This window comes from Ceratotherium simum, chromosome 6 (genome assembly GCF_057802395.1).
Source record: "Ceratotherium simum simum isolate JZ-2026a chromosome 6, ASM5780239v1, whole genome shotgun sequence".
NCBI lineage: Eukaryota > Metazoa > Chordata > Mammalia > Perissodactyla > Rhinocerotidae > Ceratotherium > Ceratotherium simum.
The window spans coordinates 72,560,217-72,585,058 of NC_141905.1; the positions used below are offsets into that span (position 1 = coordinate 72,560,217).

Below are 24,842 nucleotides of genomic sequence, written 5' to 3' on the forward strand. Positions count from 1 at the left end.
GCACAGGCTGCTTGGATATGTCCTTGTTACTATGGCTACTCTCAGCCTTAGGGCAGAATGGAAAAGGGGAGGCTGATAACCCGTCTCACCAACATTTGCAGGCACCATCCTGATACCCCAGGATTGAGTGGCTAATCAGTGAAGCATACTGTTGTTTGAGGACTAACTAACGCTCAGCCTTTCTGTCTAACAGGTGAGAACAGACTGCCATAATGGAAGCCAAACGTCAGAAGAGTCCAGGTACCCAAGGGGCATACTCTCAGAAGGAAAATCTTTTCATTGAAAATTACACAAACAATTCCCATCAAGCTAACCGGGATACAGAAGATGGTAGTGGTGATAATGGGTGGCATTCCAGGACATTGATTTTTGATTTGGAGAATGTAGCAGAGGCTATTGGATTCAGTTAATTATTTTGTAAGAGCTCACCTATCTATTCTGATCTTCATGGGCCAAATGTTCCATTTGTTGCTTGGAGATGCTACTACAATGAACTATACCCCAGAAAAGATTGGAGAATATCTCCTTAATTTTATATAAAATCCTCACTTGGAGAAACTGCCTAAATTGTTATCAGGGGTTATTATGAGGGTGACTCAAGATGTATTATTCAAATGTTCTTGCTCATGTTTACATAGTTCATTGTAGGTGAGTGGTTAGAAGAGCTGAGTTTAGGATGAAGTAACTTGGAAATCAAATTATCCAATTCAATTCAAAAATAAATATTTTTGAATATTTATTCAAAGCACGTATCATTAGTAAGTCACTGTGCTTCATATTGCAGAGGATATGCAGATTAATTAATGAGTCATTGCTCTCAATGAGTTTACGATTTTGTTGGGGAGTTAAACACGTACAATCAGGCTATGATAGCAATCATGAAATAAGTGCAAAATGCTATGGGAGACTAAAGAAGAAAAAGCATGCAAGTAGTTCTGGGAATGCAGAGAGGTTTTATGGAGAAGGCATTTGAGCTGGACCCTAAAGGATGTGTAGAGTTTTAAAAGAGATTGGAAAAGAGAGCACATCTCAGCAGAAAAGCAATGAAGTAGGTTAGGGCAGGGTGTGTCAGAGGAGAAGGTGGATATAAAATAGGACGGAGGAGAATAAGGACGAGGCTGCAGAAATGTGGCGCTATATTGTGCCAGACCTTGACCTCATATGACTGGCAACCCTTGAAGCATTTTGAGCACGGGAACATTTCGAAATAGCTTTATTGTAATATAATTGACATACAATAAACTGCACATATTTAAAGTGTACAATTTGATAAGTTTCGATATGTGTATACGCCTGGGAAACTATTACCACAATCAAGATAGTGAACATATGCATCACTCCCAAAAGTTTTCTTGTGCCTATTTATAATCCCTCCCTCCAGCACCCAATCCCTATCCCTGTTGTTTGGCTTTCTGTCACTCTAAATTCGTTTGTGTTTACTAGAGTCTTACCTAAATGGAATCATACAGTATGTGCTCTTCTGATTGGCTTCTTTCACTCAGCATAATTCTTTTGAGGTTCATCTATGTTGTTGCATGTATCAGGAGTTTCTTCCTTTTTATTCCTGAGTAGTATTCCATTGTATGGATGTATCACAATTTGTTAATCCATTCATCTGTTGATGAACATCTGGGTTGCTTCCAGTCTTTGGATATCACAGATAAAGCTGCTATGAATATGAGTGACAAATTTTTGTATGGTCATATATTTCTTTTTTTTTTTTTTTGACTTACTCGAAGTTGTCCAACTAGCAAGGAGTAGAGTCCATGCTGGGACTCCAATTGTCTAATCAAGTCCAGCAGCCCTTAGAGTTGACCCAAGTCAATGCAATTCTTTTTTTTTTTATTGTGGTAACATTGGTTTATAACATTATATAAATTTCAGGTGTACATCATTATACTTCTATTTCTGCCTAGATTACATCATGTTCACCACCCAAATACTAATTACAACCCATCACCACACACATGTGCCTAATCATCTCTTTTGCCCTCCTCCCTCCCTTCTTCCCCTCTGGTAACCACCAATCCAATCTATATCTCTATGTGTTTGTTTGTTGTTGTTTTATCTTCTACTTATGAGTGAGATCATATGGTATTTGACCTTCTCCCTCTGACTGATTTCACTTACCATAATACCTTCAATGTCCATCCATGTTGTCACAAATGGATGGATTTCATCATTTCTTATGGCTGAGTAGTATTCCATGGTGTATATATACCACATCTTCTTCATCCATTCATCCCTTGATGGTCACTTAGGTTGCTTCCAACTCTTGGCTATTGTGAATAATGCTGCAATGAACACAGGGGTGCATATATCTTTATGCATTGGTGTTTTCATGTTCTTTGGATAAATACCCAGCAGTGGAATAGTTGGATGGTATGGTAGTTCTATCCTTAATTTTTTGAGGAATCTCCATACTGTGTTCCATAGTGGCTGCTTAAGAGTGGAAAAGCTCATTAACTTTTTAAAAAAATTTTATTTCCTTTTTGTAGCCTGACTGCACTGGCTAAAACCCCCAGTAAAGATTGAATATGGGAAGTGAGAGAAGACATTCTTGTTTGCTTCCTGATCTGAGGGAGAAAGCATTGAGTCTGTCACCATTAAGTATGATGTTAGCTGTAGGTTTTTCATGGATATCCTTTATCAGGTTGAAGAAGTTCTCTTCTATTCCTAGTGTGCTAAGAGTTTTTATCAGGATGAGTAATGCTGATATCATAGAATGAGTTAGGAAATATTCCCTCCTCTTCAATTTTCTGGAAGATTTTGTTTAGAACTGGTATTATTTCTTCCTTAAATGTTTAGTAGAATTTACCAGAATAACCATTTGGGCCCAAAGTTACCCTTGTGTGAAGGTTTTTAACTACAATTCCAATGTCTTTAATAGATACAGAAGGCTAGTCAGGTAGCTTATCTATTTCTTCTTGAGTAACCTTTATTAGTTGGTGATTTCAAAGAATTTTTCAATTTCATCTAAGTTGTCAAATTTATTAAAGTTATTCATAATATTTCTTTATTATCCTTTTATCTATCAGTAGAATCTATAGTTATGTCCCATTTTTCCTCCTGATATTGGTAATTTGTGTCTTCTCACTATTTTTCCTGATCTGTCTGGCTAAATAAAATAGAGGTTTATTAATTTTATTGATCTTCTCAAAAGATCAATTTTTGGTTTCATAGATTTTCTCTATTGTTTTTCTGTTTTCTATTTCAGATTTCCACTTAGATCTTTGTTATTGCCTTTCCTCTGTTTACTTTATATTCAATTTGCTCTTCTTTTTTAAGTTTCTTAAGATGGAAGCTGAAGTAATTGATTTGAGACTTTTTTTCTTTTCTAGGCATTTAATGCAATAAATTCCCCCTAAGTACTACTTTAGTGGCATCACACAAATTCTGATATGTTATGGTTTCTTTTCATCCAGTTCAAAAAACTTTCTAATTTATCTTTGGGTTTCTTTCTTGATCCAAGGGTTATTTACTTCAGAATTTTTTTTTCCAGAGATCTTTCTGTTATTGATTTTCAATTTGATTACATTATGTTCTGAAAACATACTTCATATGACTTGGATCCTTTCAAATTTATTGAGACTTGTTTTATGGACGAGAATGTGATCTGCTTTTGTAAATGTTGCATGTGAGAAGGTGTGTATTCTGCTGTTGTTGGGTGGAGTCTTCTATAAATATCAATCAGGTCAAGTTGGTTGATAGTGTTGTTAAAGTGTACTATATCTTTGTGATTTTCTGCCTATGTTTTCTATCAATTATTAAGAGAGGGGTATTGAAATCTCTGACTGTAATTGTGGATTTGTCTATTTTTCTGTGCAGTTCTATCAGTTTTTGCTTCGTGTATGTCGAAGGTCTGTTATTGGATACATAAATGTATAGGATTATTATGTGCTCTTGATTAATTGACCCCTTTACCATTATAAAAAGACCTGCTTTATCCCTGGTAATATTTTTTGCTTTGAAATCTGCACTGAGGTCAATATAGCCACTCCAGCTTTCTTTTGACTGCTGTTAGCATAGTATATCTTTTTTCTGATCTTTTTTTTTTTGAGGAAGATCGGCCCTGAGCTAACATTTGTTGCCATTCTTCCTCTTTTTTTTTCTTTTTTCTCCCCAAAGCCCCCAGTACCTAGTTGTGTATCCTAGTTGTAGGTCCTTCTAGTTCTTCTATGTGGGATGCTGCCTCAGCATGGCTTGATGAGCAGTGAGTAGGTCCACACCTAGGATCTGCATCAGCGAAACCCGGACCACCAAAGCAGAATACACGAACTCAACCACTGCACCACCGGGCCGGCCCCTGATCTTTTCTTGTAACTTATTTGTGTCTTTATATTTAAAATGTGTTTCTTGTAGGCAGCATATGGTTGAGTCTTGTTTTTTTATCCAATCTGATCATCTCTGTCTTTTAATTGAATTGTTTAGACCATTTATGTTTAATGTGATTATTGATATGGTCAGGTTTGAGTCTATCATAATATTATTTGTTTTCTGTTTTTCTCGTTTGTTTTTTGTTCCCCTTTTTACTCTTCTTCTTTTGAATTAATTGAGTATTTTTTTATGATTCCATTTTATCTCTTGATAAATGGAATTATAACTTTGTTTTATTATTTTAGTGGTTGCATTAGCGTTTGTGGTATACATCTTTAACATATCAGAGTCTATCTTATTACAACTAATATTACACCAATTCACGTATAATATAAGAATTTTACAAAAGTGCACATCCATTTTTCCCTCCTGGCCTTCATGCTACTGTTGGAATGCATTTTACTTATACATATGTTATAATCTGAACAGTACATTGTTACTATTTTTTTGAACAGTCAATTAATTCTTTCAATGTTTTAAATAATAGGAAAAAAATTTATATATTTACTTTTGCAGGTGCCACGTCAGTGTTCTTCATTCATTTGTATAAATTCACATTTCCATCTGGTATCATTTTTTTCCACCTGAAGGACTTCCTTTAATATTTCTTGTAGTACAGGTTTCCTGATCATGAATTCCTTCAGCTTTTGTATGTCTGAAAATGTTTTAAAGTTGTCTTCATTTTTGAAAGATATTTTTGCTGCACACAGAATTCCAGAATGACAGTATTTTTCTTTCAGTGCTTCAAATATGTTTTTCCACTGTTGTTTTGTTTGTGTTCTTTCTGATGAGAAATCTAATGTCATCCTTATGTTTTTCCTCTATATGCATTATGTCTTTTTTCCCTCTGGCTGCTTTTAAGGTTTTTTTCTTTATCATTGGTTTTGAACAAGTTAATTATGATGTTCCTTGATATAGTTTTGTTCATGTATTTTGTATTTGGGGTTCCTGAACTGCTTGGATCTCTGAGTTTATAGTTTTCTTTAAATTTGTAAAAATTTCAGCATTCTTTCTTCAAATATTTTTTCTATCTCCTTTCCCCACTTCAGGGACTCCAATTACTTGTATATCAGGTCACTTGAAATTGTCCCCCAGTGCACTGATGCTCTTTTAATGTTTTTGGATTCTTTTTTCACTCTGCATTTATTTTGATAGTCCCTATTGCTACACCTTCAAGTGCACTAATCTGCTGTTAATTCCATCCAGTGTATTTTTTTCTGAGACATTGTAGTTTTCATTTCTAGAAGTTCATTTTGGATCTTTTTTATATCTTCTACATCTCTACCTAACTTCTTGAATATATAAAATACAGTTGTAATAACTGTTTTAACAACCTTCTCTGCTAATTCTAGAATCTGTGTCAATTCCAGGCCTGTTTTGATGGATTGATTATTCTCCTCATTATGGGTCATGTTTTCCTGCCTTTTTTCATGCCTGGTAATGTTTGATTGGTTGCCAGACACTGCAAATTTTACCTTGTTGGGTGCTGAATATTTTTGTATTCCTATAAATCTTGAGCTTTGTTCTGGGATGCAGCCAATTTTCTTGGAAGCACCTTGATCCTTTTAAGACTTGCTTTGATGATTTGTTAGGTGAGTCTGGAGTTAATGATTAGCCTAGAGCTAATGATTCCTCACTATGGAGGCAAGACCTTCCTGAGTACTCTACCTGTTCTCTTGATTAATTGACCCCTTTACCATTGTAAAAAGACCTGCTCAATGCCCCATAAATTATTAATTTGACCAGTCTGACTGGAGGAAACAGGCACTTTTTCTGGCCCTGTGTGTGCACTGGGCACTATTCCCTCTAATCTTTTCTAATGGTTGTTTCTCTGGCCTTGAGTAGTTTCCTCACACACATATACTGATCAGTACTCTCAAATACTTGAGAGGAACCTTATGCATGTCTCTGGAATTCTTTCTCTGTGCAGCTCTTTTCTTTCTGGCACTCTGTCCTCTGAACTCTAGTGTCTTGATCTCCTCAACTCAGGAATCCACCTGGTTCTACCTCAGTTCCCCTTTCCTGAGCTGTGTCCTAGAAATTCTCTCAAAGAAATTGTAGGGCTCACCTTGTTTCCTGTCTCTAGGGATCAATGACTTTTATTACCTATGTCCAGTGTCTTGAAAACCACTATTTTATATATTTTGTCTGGTAAATCCAGTCCCTGTTATTCCATCTTTGCCTGAAGTGCTAGGTTGGCCAGATTTAGCATTTACTCTCGGGGCTATGTTGAAGACGGATTTGAAGATGTCAAGACTGGAATTAGGGAGTCAAACTAGATAGCCACCACAGCAGTCTAGTGAAAAATATATGAAGGCGTTGAAGGCAGTGAAGACAGGAACAGAGAGATAGGGATGGATCCAGGAAGTATTTGGGAAGTAAAATGAACATGACTTAATGATTGATTGGACATGAGGGTGATGGAAAGGTGAAAGTTAAGATGACTCTAAGTATTCTACGTGGGGAGGCTGGACAGATGTTGTGTTACCAAGTGATATAGGGCACCTGGGAGGAGGGGATGAGAGAAAGAAATTTATGGGAAATCCCGGTGGAGATGTTTAGGGGCAAAATTGTCTATACTATATACTAAGACGAAAATACTGAAAATTTGTCCTGTAAGTTCCCCACAGACTGGATTTTGCTTATCACATTCCCAGCGTGGTGTTTAACATATTTCTCTGTTTTCTGTATTTCCTACAGATTGAATCTAGAGGTTTGATGAGATTGTTTCAATGTTTTTTTTGGCCAGGCTAATCCCTGGGTGGCCTTGTCCATTGCTTTTAAAATAAGATCCAAACTCTACCGTGGCCTCCAACCTCCCAGGCCATGCAGGACTTGTCTCCCGCCTCATCTTATCCGATTCTTACACTCTTCCTTGGCTCATTATATTTTAGCCACTTGGGGCTCCCGTTCTCTTCCTGAGCACACCAAACCCTTTCCTATCACTGGGCCTTTGTCTGTGCTGCTTCCTCTGCCTCTCCAGCTCTTCACACGCTTGGCTCATTCTCATCCTCACAAAGGTTTCCTCTGACTCATCTACCTAAAGTGGCCTTCCTGGCTGCTCTGTCTCATCATCCTGGATATGTGCATATCCAATGCACATATCACAATCTGCAGTTATCTTGCTTGTTTATTTAATTTCTTGTTTATCATCCACCTTCCACATGATTGGAAGCTCCATGAAGACAGGGAGTACAAGCAGAAGCCAGGTGGCATGAAAAGACCTCATCATTAAGTTTCTCTAGTAGCTCATTTCTAAGCCCAGAATCCTGCTATAGAGAAAAACTTCAGTGCCCTTATTAACAATGAGTGTCATCGTGGCCACAGTTTCTTTTCCGTATCAATACATCTGAGTTTGCTTTAATGCAACAATGAGGAAGACATATAATATTTCTGGGCCTCATATTGCTTAACTATTAAATTGGCAGGATATTGATTGCTTCATAAGCTCAGATTAACGTGGTCCAACTGTCCACTGGGTTATTTTCCTCAGTACAAGGTCTAGGGAAAACATTGCCATCGGCGTGGTCAACAAAGACCGTCAGAGCTTTCGTGCCCTGGAACTGGCAGCCAATGTGAACAGCGGGGACACCCTGGGAGTCCAAAAACTGGGCTACATCTTCACAGACTTGCTTTATTTAAGATTCTGCCAAGTCTATACAAAGTCATCAGAGACTTCCAAGAACAAATTTTCATAAAATGTCTGCATCTGCTGAACCCTCTAAATTTAATATCACCAGAGAACATCTACATTATAGGCAGATTGAAGACCAGTTTATTCTGCAAATGATAAAGGCTAAAGTTTCCTCTGTTTTAATAATAACTACTCTTCAGTTAGCCCTACTGTGCACCAGGTCCAGTACTGAGAGGTTTCCATGCATTGACTCCTTCAGTCCTGACCACAAATCTATGAGATCAGTGCTATTGTCTCCATTTTACAGATGAGGACACTGAGACCAATTCAGTGATTCAAGGTGCTCTATAAATATTTGTTTAGTAAATAAATCCATGAATTTGTCCAAGGCCACACAGCTGTTAAATAAAGGAGCTGAAACTTGTTGCTATATTGTTTCCTTCTGTTTCTCTTTTCCTTTTCTCTTTTTTCAGCGGGAATGGGAGGAGCAGGCAGAGTTGCTGCAAAAGGAGGGGAGGAGGGGAAGGTGAGGACAGCTGCCTAAGAATTACTGGATACCAGCGCAATGGCCCATCAGCTGTCTTACCTAATCCTGATTCTGTTTTCACTTAATAAAGAAACACTAATTCTTTAGTAAAGGCTGCCTTTTCCAAAACCAAGAGCAAACTAGAATTATTGCCTGGATGTGAAAGCACAGCCAAGCTCCACCCTACTTTTTCAAAAAAAATTTTATTTTAATAACATTAGCTGTGTTTTTCTAAATAATGAAAATAGTATATATTTCTTGCAGACATTTGGGAAAAGATAGAAAAAATCAAAACTGCCTATAATTTCAACACTCACAGAGAACAGTTAACATTTTTAGAAACCTCTTTAACTACTTTTTTGCCACCTCATTTTCAGTAGCAAGTGGTTTTGCTTTTGTCTGCTAAGCCAAAGATCAAGGCGGAATTCTTGCTCCTGTGGCTGGTGCTTCAATAGGAAAGGACAGAAACCTTTGCTCACGTCTAGCGAGCCAATACCGTGCTCCAGAAACAGACAGCCAGACAGGTGTGAGCAGAATTAAGGAACTTCTCAATGTCATCTGAATGGAGGTCCCTGCTGTGGATGAATAAGAATCACACATTTGGCCCTCTGGGTCCTTTTTCCCCTGGCCTATTATAGATATTCTTTTCTTTAACAGAATCACTTGAAGACTTTTCCAGAGATAAGCAGTGTTTTCCAACTGAAGCAGTTCTTTTCAGAAATTTACCGGGAACAAACTGAGTCCTGTTCACTTTCTTTTATTAGGCAATCAATCAACATTTTATCATGACCATGAAGTCTGCAAACAAGATTACTTTATTAAATCACCACCTCCTCAGCTTTTCTTCTCTGCAGTGAGTATTCACTATGATTTAACAGGCCTCCCACTAGCCTCATGAGCGTTTTTTAAATCCTTTCTCCCCCTCTGAGATTTAACTGAGATGCAAAATGTTTTCATTTTTCAGGCCTCTTGGAAAAAGCGGTTTTTTGTTCTGTCAAAGAGTGAGGAAAAGGGCTTTAGTCTTTCCTATTACAAAGACCTTCATCACCGAGGTTCCATTGAAATCAATCGGTGTGTATCCAATGGAGAAAATGTTTGTAACAACAAATACTAACAACTTGCATGCAAATTGAAATTTAAACCACTGACTGAAAAAGCAAAAGCTTCACACTTACTATGTTTGTTGCTGAAAAGAACCCAAAATGGGAAACACTTTGAGTAAAAGATAGCTATGTACTTATTTCATATTATATATTATAATCAATAAATTATTAATCAACAAGCATTCAGTTATGAAAGACTTTGATTCACTTAATTTATGAATGAGAGAGCAGATGAAATTATCATTTCATAAAGCCTGATGGATTTTTAAAAAATATTTAGATTGGCTTTTTTTGTCTTCTCTTTAAGAAATTGTGGGGTCGGCCCCGTGGCTTAGCAGTTAAGTGCGCACGCTCTACTACAGGCAGCCCGGGTTCGGATCACGGGCACTCACTGACGCACTGCATCTCCAGCCATCCTGAGGCCATGTCCCACATACAGCAACTAGAAGGATGTGCAACTATGACATACAACTATCTACTGGGGCTTTGGGGAAAAAAAAGGAGGAGGATTGGCAATAGATGTTAGCTCAGAGCCGGTCTTCCTCAGCAAAAGGAGGAGGATTAGCACGGATGTTAGCTCAGAGCTGATCTTCCTCACAAAAAAAAAAAAAAAAAAGAAAGAAAGAAATTGTGTACAAAAAAATGAGAAAACAATAATATGTGGAACCAAGAATCCAACTGAAATAAGAATTTTTGAATTAAGTTTCAGGCTGAATGAAGTATTTTCAATCAGTGATGAACCAGGTCTAAACTTATTTTCTAAAATTATTACACAATTTTCAAAACATTGATCAAGCAAATCTAAAGATTTATTCAATTTGAATCCTAATATAAAACATTAGTCATTTTTTTTCCTAATTTTGCATCTGTTTTTGTGTCTGTTTAATACTTTATGTCTATATCTAACAGAAATTCCAGTGTAGAAGTTGGCATAAGTAGCCATGAAAAAATGCAATCTGTGCAGAAGATGTTTAAATGCCACCCTGATGAGGTGATGTCCATCAGAACCCCTAACAGGGACTACTTCCTCATTGGCCATGACAGGTAAGTTGTAAGATAACACAGAGGGTCTCCTGTGTGCAAAACAAAGACAAACAAAAAACATTTTAAACCAATAAACAATAAACATGATTTGAACAGAAACTCACGGCCACAACCTTAAACATTATCTTGGTGGTTTTCATTATATGTTAAAATACCTTGAAAAGTCACAGTATTCATTTCCTGGGACTGACATAACAAAATACCACAAACTGGGTAGCTTAGAACAACAGAAATATTTTGTCTCACTAATCTGGAGGCTAAGAGTCAGAAATCAAAGTGTTGCAGGGCTATGCTCCCTCTGAAGGTGCTAAGGAAGATCTATTCCAGGCATCTCTCCTAACTTCTGGTAGTTCCTTGGCTTGTGGCAGCATAACTCCAGTTTTATATGGCTTTCTCTGTGTGTATGTCTCTGTGTTCAAATTTCCCCTTTTTCTAAGGATACTAGGCATATTGGATTAGGAATCCACCCATCTCCCATATGACGTCATCTTAACTAATTATATCTGCAACAATCTGACCCAATTTTCAAATAGGGTCACGTTCTGAGGTACTGGGAATTAGGACTTCAACATATGAATTTTAGAGGGACACAATTCAAACCGTAACAGTCACCATCACCCCAGATGCATTCCACATAAAAGAACCCAATACACAAACATCTGTACAAGCTACATATATTAGGGAAAGGCTATGCTCATCCCTGAAGGAGTCTTCAGATTTTAAGAGGGGCTCTTGGTGCTAGCAAAGGAGCCTAATTGATTCCTCATAAATGATTATCTGCTTGACAGAGAAGCTAAACTTGGGGGAGGAGGCAGTGCAGAGGAGGCAGCAAATGCTAAAGCCAAAGTATGAGGAACACTTTTTTATATCTATTTTATGCACACATGCCAGTACTAAAATGGAAGAGGAACAGAGGTCAAGGGAAAGTTACATGAAAGAGACACATAAATTTTGCTCCTCTTTCCAGCACCATTTTCCTAGTAGACACCTCATTATATTTTACTTGGGCTACAGCTATAGCCTCCTAAATAGCCCTGCCTTGGCGCAAAGCCTTTCATGAACAGCTGCAATATAAATCTTTTCAAATCTCAAGTTTGAACATATGACTCCCTTGCTCAAAAGTCATCACTGACTAGTCATTATTTATAGTCCCAAATTTCTATCATGACATTCAAAGCCCATCATTTTCTTCTCAGATTATGAAGAACCTTGATCTGTTGCAGATCAACCCCAAGGCAAAAAGCTTTCTTTTAAATTGTCATGAGACTCAATAGAAAAGATGTGATTTCTATAAATCTGTTCAAATGCATTCTTCATAAACACATGCATTCCCCAAAGGGAGACACACCTGGATAACTATGCAGAAATGGCGCCGATGGGCTAAGGGGCTCCTTTAAGAACACAAAGAAATCAGTGTCAAAGCCAAAAGCTCCAAACCCTGTGATTACTACTGTTATTTTCCACTTTTCTTCCCATTTCTCTGAGCTTTCCTCACAGAGATGGCATGAGGGTTAATTCTAGTGTGCGAGTGTGGAGGTGGCGAGGAGACAGTGGATCATTTAAGCTACTTAGGAAAAAATCTTTATTTTCCTGGTACCTGCTCCACTGCCTGTTCCAACCTTAATAAAAGAATCCTTCTCGGATTCAAAAGGAGCGCGGGTGCTATTGTTACCACATGCCAGCTGAAAGTTGATTCCTATCAACAGGGAGAAGATTAAAGACTGGGTCTCCTTCATGTCATCATTTTGCCAGGATATAAAAGCAACACGTCGGAATATAGAGGTGACTCTACATGACTAACAAAATAACAGGGCACCTGAACACAGCCCTCTTGTACAAGGGAACAATGGTAGCTTTTTTTTCCTCGTTAGCAACTGGCATTAATACAAGGAATAAATAAGTGAGAAAATGTATGTCTTTGTTATTTTTCTGATTAACAATAGGGAGAAAAATACTTTGGTGTTTTGTAAGAGAGCTAAAATACAGACACTTCAGATTTTCATTATGGGGGTAGGAGAAGGGAAAGTTAACTGGCATTTCTTAACAGTAGCTGAAACTAGAGTATTTTCCATAATTGTTATTCAAGGTACATTACAGCTACCTATTGAATGACTAAGTCTAAGGTGGTTTCTATAAAAATGCTTTTCATTTATCTGGCATTTTCAATATAATGTCTCTTTAACGTAAGGGCTATTAGATTTAAGTTTTTCATTTACTTCTTAAGAACCTTTGCTAATTTATACAAGTCCTTTCTTAGAGCAGAACTTTATACATGAAACTTTGGTCTCTAGGTATTGTTTTGACATGTTTTCTAGGTTGTTCTATGCTTACAATAAAGGCAGAGGTCAAGGAAGGGGGGAAAGCAAGGCTACAAGTCTACAAGTAGACTCAAATGATTAGAGCAAAGGGGTGAGTGCACGGGACAGAGGGTTGAAAAGACGGGTTGAGGGAACTCAGGGCATCTCTGAAGGCCAGGCTGAGAGTCCTCAAGCGTTTGGGAAGAGGAGAGAGAGGAGGTGAGCTTGTGTCTTAGTGAGAGACTGCTGGCCGGGAATATAAATGTTAATAGTGAAAGACTGGAGTCAGGGAGCCCAGTGACAAGGCTGTTGATTCATTTCAGACAAGAGATCAGTCGTGCCCTCATTCCAATATTCCTTTTTCACAACCAGGAGAAACTCTCATCGAGTGACAAAAGGCCATCTTCGGACCCCTGCCCTCTCCTTGGTCCTTCCAACACATTGGAGACTGTCAGCTCCACCATGCCAAGAAACAGTCTTCCAGACGTGGTAATCAGACTCTCCTCATCCTCTCTCGGGATGCCATGCCTGGGAGCCAGCTGATGCTTCAAAGTTCTTACCAATGTATTTGACACCTTCCTCAAAGCCTAACCCACCATAAGAATGATTCTTAGACATAGTATTTATCCTATATCTAGTCTGTTTCCCTTACCATAGATGAGCCTTACTGCTTGTCCTGCCGACATCTAAGTGTATTCATTCATTTCAGATGCTGCTCAACACGCATCTGGGTATGTTGGAAGGAGATCCCTCCAGCTAAACAAAAGCTTGGCTGGCAACCTTTTCCTTCCTTTCACACACAGGGTACAGATTACCTCTGTAAAAAGATTCCCAAAACACCACTTGATTTCTTGTCATACCATCTGTACTCCTAGGGCAAAGGCAGAGTTCTTATCAATTTCCTTAATTTACCCAGATCAGTCTTGCTTGTGGATGTGTGTGGATGTGTGACTTCATCTGCGTTGCAAATGAAATCCGTTTGAGGAAGAAAATACAATACCTCTGCCCCTTGAAAGTGATTTGCTGATACTCTCAGCTCTCTTGGAGTTGCAGTCTTCCCAATTTTAGATATTTTTATTTTGCCATGGATACTAATTTGTCCCTTAGAGATGTAATCATTGACCTGCCCTTCTCCCTGAGTACCAAACACTTCTTAATGTGGCATAGCCCCCTACTTTATCTAGTTGGGAGCGCTCCAACTATTTTAAAAGCTTTTCATAACATATCCAATTCACCAGGCCAAACACCTCATTGGGTGTTTGTAGGAAGGGTGGTAGGAAACGGGATTGAGAAGGATAGCCCTTTTCAGTAAATGCCTCTTGCTTTTCACTCACCATACCCTTTCTCCCAAAAGATAACATTATTGGCTTTCTTGCCTTTTCACACTGTGTATTTCAATCCAGTGATTTTTCAATCAGCTTCAGTTAAGAGTACCATATGCCTTGTTGGGATTTGTTGCTGTTGTTGAAATTGAGTGGAAACCCTTCTTCATCCCCAGCACAGCATGATCTGGCTCCATGAGCTTGGAGCCAGAAAAATGGGCACAACTTAAATACATCTATTTTTTAAAATCACTTTCTTTCAAGGACTTCCTAGAGAACATTCATGGTCTTTTCAAAACACTCTGCTCGAAGGCATTGTTTTTGGAAGAATTAAATTGTACTTATAACAATTTTCCTGCCATGCAAAGTAGCTATTTTAGTAGAGTATCTTGTATTTACTGAGGACGGAAGATGGTCATTGGTTGAATCTAGATCACCTTGAAGCCTATAACTCATACTATCACAAAATCAACACTACCAAATAGCACTGTTATGGAAACAATAGAAGTATACAAGCAGAAAACAAAAGATGAATATTGAGCAGAAAGAGGAAAGGTGCGGTGCCTTTTACTCTCGGGTAATTACCTTCTCAGATGGCACTGGGTGAAAGCTGGAAAAAGAAGGGGGTGGGGGACTCAGTGACGGAGCTTACTGACTTAGTACACTACCTACCAGGGAGAACCGCTAGCTCTGAGTTACAGCTCCCAGTGGTAAAGAAAAGCCTAAAAGATGGGCTTATATCTTTACATCATCAGTGGTGACCCAGACTCAAGAGGCAAGTTCAAGTTGTGTGGGCTTCTGGATATAACCTTGGAAGATCCTCTGATATTCTCAGCCTAATTAATTATGGCTTTTCCAGAAAGCATATGGTTTAATTCTGTCTCTTCCAAAGAAAAAGAAAAGCATTAATTCTGTCTTCATCTCTTTTTTCAGCATTTAATAGGAAAAAGTTCTCTAGGACTCAAACCATCTCATCTATCACATGATTTCTTGTCGGAGACCAGTCAAGATACGGAAGAAGAGAGTCATTATGTTAGTCCTCGAAGTATTCCTTTAGAGGTAACCCTTTCCACACATTAATCTTTCATTCTTTCTAGAACTATTTACTGAGCCCCTGCCATGCACTATTTCTGAGGCACTAGGCTGGGTTCAGTGAAACACAGAGGTGAGTCAGACAGAGGTGATGTGCTCACAGTGTTGCCACTTAAATAGGAGCCAACTATGATACAAGACAGAAAGGGCTCCGTGCTGAAGAGAGATATTTATTAAATAGCTAGAGTGCATGAGGGGTGGGAGGTGGGGGAGCTGAATTCCAGACAGAAGTCTAGGGAAGGTTCCTTGAAGGAGATGACATTTGACCTTACTTGACTGGTAAAATTTGCACTTGGGGGATTCACTTGGGGAGTCATTCTGCCTTCTGGGCTGAAAGAATAGTCTGAGCAAAGGTCCTTGGGTAATAAATTGTGTCGTGTGTATCAACCAGTCTATTGATCAACTGGAAGCCACTACTGAGTGCCTTCTGTGTGCTAGGTCCTAGGTATGGTGGCTATAATGAAGGATCTAGCATCATTCCAGCCCTCGGAGCTTACAATCCCATCTGTTACCACATGATAATGCTACAAAGTGGCATGGTCAAAGAGCTCTGGAAGCAATAGAAAAAAAGAGATTTTCTCTCTCTGCTGGAGTCAAGGAAGGCTTCAGAGACAAAATGGCATTTAATACGTATCCGTTGAATAGTTCAGTTGGGCTGTGACCTAGAGTGGGTGAATGGCATAGTGGGAAATAAGACAAAAAAAAGAACCAGACCATGATGGGTCTTGAATGCCAAGCTGACTTCATCCTCTAGTTATCACAGGGACAGTGACAGCTTCTGAGTTGGGAAGTGGCAAAACTTGAATTATGTTCCAATAATACTAACCCAGCAGCTATATTTGAGGTGGACAATAGAGAGAAGAGAAAGGACATGGGAGGTAGGAAGACCAAAGTGGGGGGAGGACTGCAGCATTTCCCAAACTGGGGGTTTTCTACATGATGGTGACATGTGTTCACACAAAAGATGCATTCTGGGCTCAAATAAGTTCCAGAAACACCAAGTTAAAGTAAGCTAAACAAGCTTCTTCACTACAGAATTCTCAGAGCCTTTGGTATGCAGTGGAGCACTATAAATAGCCAGGTAGGATACAACATAGAGCATTTCCCAAGCTCATTTGACCACAGGGTCCTTCTTTCACCAAAACTATTTTCATGCTAGTGTTCTCTGGGACATAACGATGGCAACTAGCCTTTTATGACAGTCTAACCAACCGGTCAGGTTATATTGAGCATTGGTTATATGCCTGGCATTTGCTAGGTACTTTATGGCATGCAAAGTCTAGTAAGGCAGGTAAAACTAAGCTAAAAGACCATTTTAAAAAGACCAGAAAAAATTAAGTACAAGGCTGTTCTGTAGAAGTTCAGAGAAGGGAAAGATTGGCTGAGGTGGTCAGAGGGGGCTGTGGGACCTCAGCCAGGCCTGAACACAACTTCATCAGGCAGAAGAGAAAATGGGCATTCCAGGTGAAGGAAGATCCATGAAAATGGGCACCAGAAGATCACTGTGGGAGGAGTAGTGGGAAGACTGGCTTGACTGGAATCAAGTGTTCTCATTATAGATTAATGATTAATTTGTTAGGTAGGCAATAGAAAGCCCTTAGGGTTTTTGAGCAACCATTGCTCCAAATGACTTTCGTAGTTTTGAGGGGTTGGTTGAGAGACTCCCAAGGGCAGTATTTTCTAGAACCCTTACAGCCTTCTGAAGCAACTTGGGAGGCCTGTGAGCAGAGTAGCCTGAGGCCAGCTCTGCATTGTGTCAGAGTCTTTGACCCAACCAGGTGACATGATTCTACAGTAGCACTGGTTGGGAAAAAGAGTTCATGTCTTTAAGGGCCTAGTGATGAAAGGGAAAGGAAAATAGCAATTTAGTTCAATAGAACACTTGTATCAGGAACATGAGGGCTCCAGGAGAAGAAAATGGACTTTGAGTCTGCCAGCAGCTTTACTGGCTCAGTCTCATGTAGATAAGATTGGTTGATAGTCTCAGAATGAGCAGCACTATTCACCCAATCGTTCATTCAACTTACTATTTCAGGGCCCAGAGCCATTATGTAAGGGTAAAAAGATACCTGGCTTATTAGTAGACTTGCATCCTTACATCTATTCCCCCTGTCTATAGTTGGGTAATATTATTGCTTCCCAGGATTCTGGTGAATCCATTAAACCTGGTAGTCCAGACCAGGTCTCCAAGAGAACTGAGAATCATTACATGTCGATGAAATCCTGGTAAGTATCCTGCCATAATTTTAAAATTTATTTTAACTAATGTACTGTTAATGTAATTATAGAACAATTACTGTTGATTTATTAGTATAAAAGCATTTCTCATAGACCAAGTTCAACACATTATTCAATAATCTCAAAACAAGAAAAAGTGAGAATGCTTCTCTATCCATAGAAAACCATTTAGTGACATCCTCAGGGCATTTTCTGCCTCCTGGGGAAGTTATTTTCTATTTTGCATTTGTGTCTCTCACACTCTCACTTCTGTCCTCCAAACCCTCCCAATGTAAAGAGTTATTTTGACTCCATGTCTATCTTTAGAAGGAAAGTTTGTTGGATTTGGTTCTAACTGGGCCTGTGATTCTGATGGTTGGACATACTTCAAGACCTTGTTAGTTTTCACATGGCTGTTAGCTACTTAACTCTGATTCACATATCTCAGAGAGTTGAACATAAACATGCTGAAAAAGGATTTGTGTTAACTTGTTATACTCCAGTTTTTTCAAAGAGACATCCCATGAGGCTGCTGAGAGCAAAGAGGAATCCCAGACCCTTCCAGAGACCCAGAATGTGGGGCTTCACCAGCAGGAACAAGGCTCAGGAAGAGACTCTTGTCTTTCACCTGCCAATACGGAAGCACAGACCACGAATGACAAAAAGGGGTCGGCCTCACTAACTGTTGTGCAATTGTCTATTTTAATCAAGTAAAGTTCTCATTTCTAAAACTTTATGGGCCCTTAGAGCAAGGCAGGCTTCCTTTTTTAATCAGAACTCAAATTTTAAAGCACTTCCTAAAAATCTCCAAGTCAGCCGAGTCTGCCCAGCCTCTCCTCCTCACTGATGTGGTGGCAAAGGACAATGAGAGACAGAGCCGGAAGCAAAGCGGTCCCCCGGGCTGTGGGTGGCATTTTCAAATGTTTTCAAAAATTTCCCCTTGACTAGTCTTTCAGTTTTTGGAACTTTGGATCACACTGATCTGAGTAGCATGTCACCCAGTTTTTACTGTTAAAATTATGGGCATACAAGTCACATGAGGTTTGGTTACAGACTAGGAGGGGGATATTTAAGTTTCAAGTGATGCCAAGAGCATCTGATGAGATTGTTGCCAATTTTAACTCTTTTCAGTGTCTCCTATGAAATTTCCAACGGAGAGATGTACAAACTGACATGATATGGGCAGTTATATCATCAATTTATTTCATTTTTTACTCCCGTCCCATTGTCTACCTCAAGAAGGGTGGGGGAGGGCATTAATGAGTACTTTTCAGTAACAAATTCATATTCTTCTCCAAATGTTTTGGACAATCTTTAACTGGAAAATACTATCTCAGATGTAGGAGGCCAAAGTCTACTCAGAAAGTACAGTTCACAGCCAGAGATAGTTGCCTGATGTAACTTTTACAAACATCTTATCTCGTAGTAACAATCCTGATGAAAGCCAAGTGGAGACACTGAATGTGTTCCTTTCTCCTCCTGACATCATAAATTATCTTGCTCTCATAGAAGCTGCAGGACGGATATGGTAAGATGGAGATTTGAAGGTTATTGATTATAAACGGCATAGGAAGATATGCAGAGAACAATTACATCTTGAAACACTATATGTGGCAAAACTGACAAAAAAGCTTGGACTGTCGTATTGCTGTTGTCACCAAAGGTCTTTGATTGAGGCAGAAATAAGGGTATTATCGTGTAGGAGAGTTAGCTGGGGGGGTGGGTGGGTATAGGAGCTATATCCAAAAGTCCAGGAAGGAGCAAATTTCTGATTGCTTGAAGGTGAGGAAAAGTTGGCAAGAATAAGTATGACCTTAGGAAATCTTTCCCACTCAATGCACAATGAGTATTTGATGAAAGAATGAAGTTAGTGAAGTCCACAAGAATCAAAGGTCTAAAAGAAAAAGGCATGCCAGGAGCTAAGACTTCCAGACGCCAGCTAAAAACCTGCTGCTCAGAGACTCAGACACAAAAGACTCCATGGCAGAGGATTTTCTTAAAATGATCACTGTCTATTAAATTCTACATTCTTTTAGAGGCATTGTAATCCATTTTGATATAAGATTACATTTTTACAAGGGAAGAAAGCCCTTTAAAGTAAACGTTAGACAGTGATTGTCTTATAAGTTCTATAAGAGAGCGGGAACCACAACCTTCCATTTTTCCAAATTTCCCACAATCTAAGTCTCAATAAATACTTGACTCAAGCTGTGGACTTGTCTGTACCTGAGCTGGCTCATTCATTAATTCATGTATGTGTTCATTAGAAATTCACTGTGTATTTATTATGTGCTCACTGTCAATGAATACTAATTAAGCACCTTCTGTTTACTTGGAGTTATGAGGTTATAAAAACAATTTTTTTTAAAAGATGGTGCAGTAATTCTGGGGTCTCATAGCCTGGTGAAAAAGACAGCCACGTAAACAAGTCAATATAAAGTGCATTTTATTTAAACATGTAAGAAGTGAGGCGCTCCTACCGTGAACTAGACGCTCAGGAGCAGGGGCGATGAGTTACAGGAAGTGGAATGTGAGAGGACCTTGAGAGGCGGTATGAGTCAAGCTGGGCTTTGGAGGAAGGGCCAGGCTCCCCAGTAGCGACAGAGGAAAGAAGATGCCGAGCAGCAACAGGAGTTCGTCTACTTCAGATGTGGTGCAACATAGCTAAAGAAGCTGGTGACAGCAACAACAACGGGGGAGACTGGAGTGAGGGGCCCCGGGTGGTCTCTATCCACATCCTGTGCTCCCAGCGAGCCCGTCTCACACTGTGTCGGATGCTGTGTTCCCATTGCAGTGTGGCTCAGTGGGAAGGCCCTCCACGCCTGGGATGCTTATTTTGTCACGGAGATCACCTTTTGGCCGTTAACGACCTGAAGCCCCAGAGCCTGGAGGAGGTCTCCTTATTTCTCAGCCGGTCCATCCAGAAGGAGGTGAGTCCTGCTGACCGGCCCTGGCCAGGGCAAGTCAGTGCCAGAAGGAACAAGATCAAGGTCTTAGATGGAGTCTGCCCTGAAGACACACGAGACTCTTCATTCCTCAGCCACCAAGTGTAAATAAGAGAATAAGAAGTGTAAACAACACTTTAATACAATACCTGTAAATAACAGAAAGTTATTTTAGGACCCTTTCAAATTCTTTCACATAAAGTAGTATTAGGAGAGAGCACTGGGCTGGGAGACTGAACAGCTGGGTTCAGGACCTCAGATGCAGTGTGATGTGGCAAAAAGAGCTTGCAATGGAATCAGACCAGCTCACCTTCTGTATCCCACCTCCTTTAACCAATTTGTGCCTCAGTTTTCTATTCTATAAAATCAAGGATAATGATAATACTGGTTTATTGGAGAATTAAATGAGATAATATATGTAACATGCTTACAACAGTGACTGGCACAATTTAGGTGCTCAATGTAGTTACTATTACTTTTACTTCTACTGCTATTGGCTGGGGAATGTTGGACAGGTTCACCTTTTTAGGCTTCAGTTTCCTCATCTCAGAAATCAACATATACGTTCCTCGCAGAGTTATTGTAAGAATTAAACAAAATGTGTGATATGTACTAAGTATGCATGTTTTTAAAAGGTTAGCCATGGTTCTGCCTATTAGTACAATCTCCATATTGTTAATTTCTTCCCTGGTCTATTTTTATTTCTAACAAGCCACGTGACCTTGAGAAAATCACTTCCTTCTCTGGGCATCAGTCTCTTCTCTCTGAAGTGAGACAGTTGGTTTTCAAACTGTGCTTCTTGGACCCCCAAGATGGGGACAGGGGGAGAGAAGAGGAAGGGGGCAGTGTGTGGGGCTTCAACTAGAGTGGTCTACATTTATCATTTATCTTTTTTATATCTTGGACTTGCCCATTAGCTCTCCTTGAAGAAACAATTCCTTGGCTTAAAATTTCTGAAAACCGCTGTACTGAGTGATCTCTCAAATTTCCTCCAGCTCTGAGAGTATGATTATATATGTCTTATCTTTTCTGCATCACACAGTAACCTTGTTGGTTAGACAAATTGTACTACCCTTGTTATCTAAATGGGGAAACCCAGTAAGAATGAGTGAGTTGTCTAAGATACGTAGCCAGTTAGTGGCAGAGCAAGGATTCATTCATTCCTTCATTCACTCACTCACCATTTATTGAACATCTACTGTATGCTGGATACTGTGCTAGGTCTTAGAGCTACAAGAATGGCCTCAGGCTGAGCATAAGGAGCTCACAGATTAGAGGATAAAACGGGCATGTTAAGTGCTAGTTACTACAAAACAGTGTGTGCCCTGAGATATGATCAGAGGGCCATGGGAGAGTAAAGGAAGAATGGACTAAATCTGTGGGAGAGATGCCAGAAAGGCATCTCAGAGAAGGAGGTGTTTAGCTTGGGTTTTGAAGACTAGGGTGGGAGTCTGCATGGTAGAAAAGAGGGAGCTCTCAGGGACCCAGTCCAGCAATCTGGAACTAAAATCTATTTCATCTGTCAAAGACCCACACTGGGGCCAAGTGTTCAATATAATCTGAACCCTGCTGAAAGTTACCAAACAACACTCTGACCCAAAGATCCAGGCATCAGCTCTGAAGCCAAGAAAAGGATTTTGCCTGGGAGTAGATTCAGGAACTCCATCTGGACGTCGCTGACTGCAGCTTATCAAGACTGTCTTTCTAGCTCATGGAGTCGCTGGCATGGGAGGGGACAACAGCATTTCTCCTGCGCTCATTCTGCCTGCCCCCCTTCTCTTGGCTAACAACTAGAAGCTATTGAGAAATATGGGGTGTTCACCAACATGATTACTTGGAAGATAAAGATTCCCCTACTTTCCCACCCCCACCATTCCTGGCTTATTTCTTTAGGCTAAGTTCTTTTTAAAAATTCAAATAGCTGGTCCCTGGGAGGAGAAAGAATGTTGGAAGAGGAGAGATGTGGAATCAAAGGAGGGCCAGCCAAGGGCCCCTAACGTTTTAGAGCACCTGAACCAAGAAGACTTATTCTCCTTCCTTGAGAGTGAAGTTGAGTTGAGAGAAGTGGGAGTTTGAGGTGGGGATGATGTAGGGACAGTGAGAGGAGAGAACGTGATTTTAAAAGGAGGGGGAGACGGTGTGTTTGTGAAAGGGGAGGAGATGCTAGATTGCAGGAGGAATACATCAAACTTCAGTTTCCTCCCAATTTTGTCAGGGGCTGGTCCTGTCTGGTGGTCTCATTTGGATTCTCTAGTTTCAAGAGGCTTTTTAATTCTTGGTACACATGGGCCCATCTGGGCACCATCGATGCTTTCTGGAATCTGCCCTAAAATCTCAGGTCAGTGGACGCCAGAGAATAAAAATCCATCTTCACCTGAATATACAAGTCAGCCTGGCTTCCTCTGGCCCAGATATTGTAGTTCATCGCAGGATTTTCTTCAAAACCAGCTCCAAGGGTGTGAATAAGGACAGACTGAGAACAAACAATCCTAAGGGTAATCTTTAGTCACTTAATTTTCTTTTTTCTTGTTGTGTTTTAGAAAGTAAAACTCACCATCGGCCGGATCCCAAATTCAGAGATATTCCACGCTACAGCCTGTACATGCCCTTTAAAACACCAAGATCCTGTACCTTTTCAACTAGATAAGTCTGGACTGGAGAGGGCACTGAAGAGGAATCCAGCCATTAAGAAGCGTGAACAGCAAGGAACCAGAGAATAACATGGCAGCGACCCACTGCAGGGGAGTGAGGAGGGGACATGGACTCTGTACTGGATTCTGCCACTCACGCTGTCTGATATGAGGCAAGTCAGCACACCTCTCTGAATCTCCACATCTGCACCTTAACAATGGGGATAACTATTCCCTCTCTGGCTATTGCATCAGGGATGTGCAGAGGGCCAACTGGAATAATGACTATGGAACACAGTGAAAATGTAAGGCCTTGTTACCTCAGACTTTGTCCCAAACACCATAGAAAAAGATTGGGTAAGTCCTTCATCTGAAATGTGCTGTGTGTTCCGTGAGGTCGTGGTCCACACAATCCCTTCTTTGTTAGGGAACATACAGTTGGACATACTCATTCCAGGAAGGCAAGATTCCCAAGAGAGATGTGATACCATATGAGCCTTCCCAAACACCTCCTGCTACTCATCATGTCCACATCCCAGAATGCTGAGACAGAGTGGCCTCTTGGATTCAATAGTTATCTTATTTTTTTAGAGACCCAGTAACTACTTTAGAAGTGGAAGCTGTTTTAGATCATATCCAGCAAAGATCTACTTGCTCTGCAAGTCATAAGAGAACGACTTAGCACTTCTAAGTTTGAAAGGTCTTAGCTAAATGATGCCTTACCTAATTGATCCTGGACGGCCAAAAGAATCAAATCTTTTTTCATAGATGGAAAACAAATGCAGAGAGCTGAAGGACTAATCAAATTGGCGAATGGTAGGGCAAAAGGGAGCTTCAGAAAATATCTCTTACCGCGTCGCCATATCACGCGGGAAGAAATCAAGGCCTCAGATGTTTAATGACATACTTTTTTTGTGGCTCCGGGTTTCATAGCTGTTTAGTGGCAGAACCAAGAATCTAAAACCAGCTCTGAGAAACAGAGGTCTGATCCTTACTCGGTACTTGGATTTAAATTTGAAAAGACTTTCAGCATATAGAAGAGATGTTCAAATACAGTTCATTTTCTGTTAGCCAGATTGTGCATAAAGTATAAAAACTTTTCACTTATGTGCCCTATTTGATCTACTGTTTCCTTTTTTTTCTTTTAAGCTGGATTGGAATTAAGACTCTGCTTTCTTTCCAGTTTTAGTGAGATGTAACTGACATATAACATTGTACTCATTTAAGGTGTGCAACAGAATGATTTGATATATGTATATTGACCTACTCTTTCTACTTCTAGAAATTTATCCTACAGAAATACTCACGCAAGTACGCAAAGATACCTGTAAAAAAAATGTTCACTGTAGCTCTATAGCATTGTTGGTAATAAAAACATCCTTCGGGATTGCTTAATTATGATGACGTCATATAACAGAACACCCTGCAGATGTTAAAAGTTTTGCATATATGGTTATGGAAGGATGTTCACAATATTTTAAGAATGAAAGAAGCAAGCTGCAGTAGAGTAGGTATAGCATCGTCCTCCTTTTGCAAAATAGATTATTGGTGTGTGTGTGTGTATGTAAAATCTCCCCAACCCTAATTAGGGAGAGAAATCCCTCCCTCACAGGGTTGTTGTGAAGTTTAAATGCATAATGGACGTACAGCACCTA

At 39.7% G+C, this 24,842-nt stretch overlaps 1 protein-coding gene across 2 annotated transcripts; it reads left to right on the forward strand.

Annotated features, from left to right (window-relative positions):
- Positions 1 to 212: 212 nt before the first annotated feature.
- Positions 213 to 23,277, forward strand: PLEKHS1 (pleckstrin homology domain containing S1). 2 transcript variants are annotated; one of them, XM_087432977.1, is made up of 13 exons: positions 213 to 240; positions 6,998 to 7,090; positions 9,302 to 9,390; positions 9,502 to 9,608; positions 10,550 to 10,684; positions 12,391 to 12,466; positions 13,354 to 13,470; positions 15,237 to 15,362; positions 17,515 to 17,621; positions 18,116 to 18,322; positions 19,039 to 19,140; positions 20,407 to 20,542; positions 23,098 to 23,277. In XM_087432977.1, the coding sequence occupies exons 1-13, from the start codon at positions 213 to 215 to the stop codon at positions 23,275 to 23,277; spliced, it is 1,503 nt and encodes a 500-aa protein (XP_087289103.1). The 2 variants fall into 2 exon arrangements, with proteins under 2 accessions (XP_087289103.1, XP_014641240.1); XM_014785754.2 differs by lacking the exon at positions 6,998 to 7,090.
- Positions 23,278 to 24,842: the final 1,565 nt, after the last annotated feature.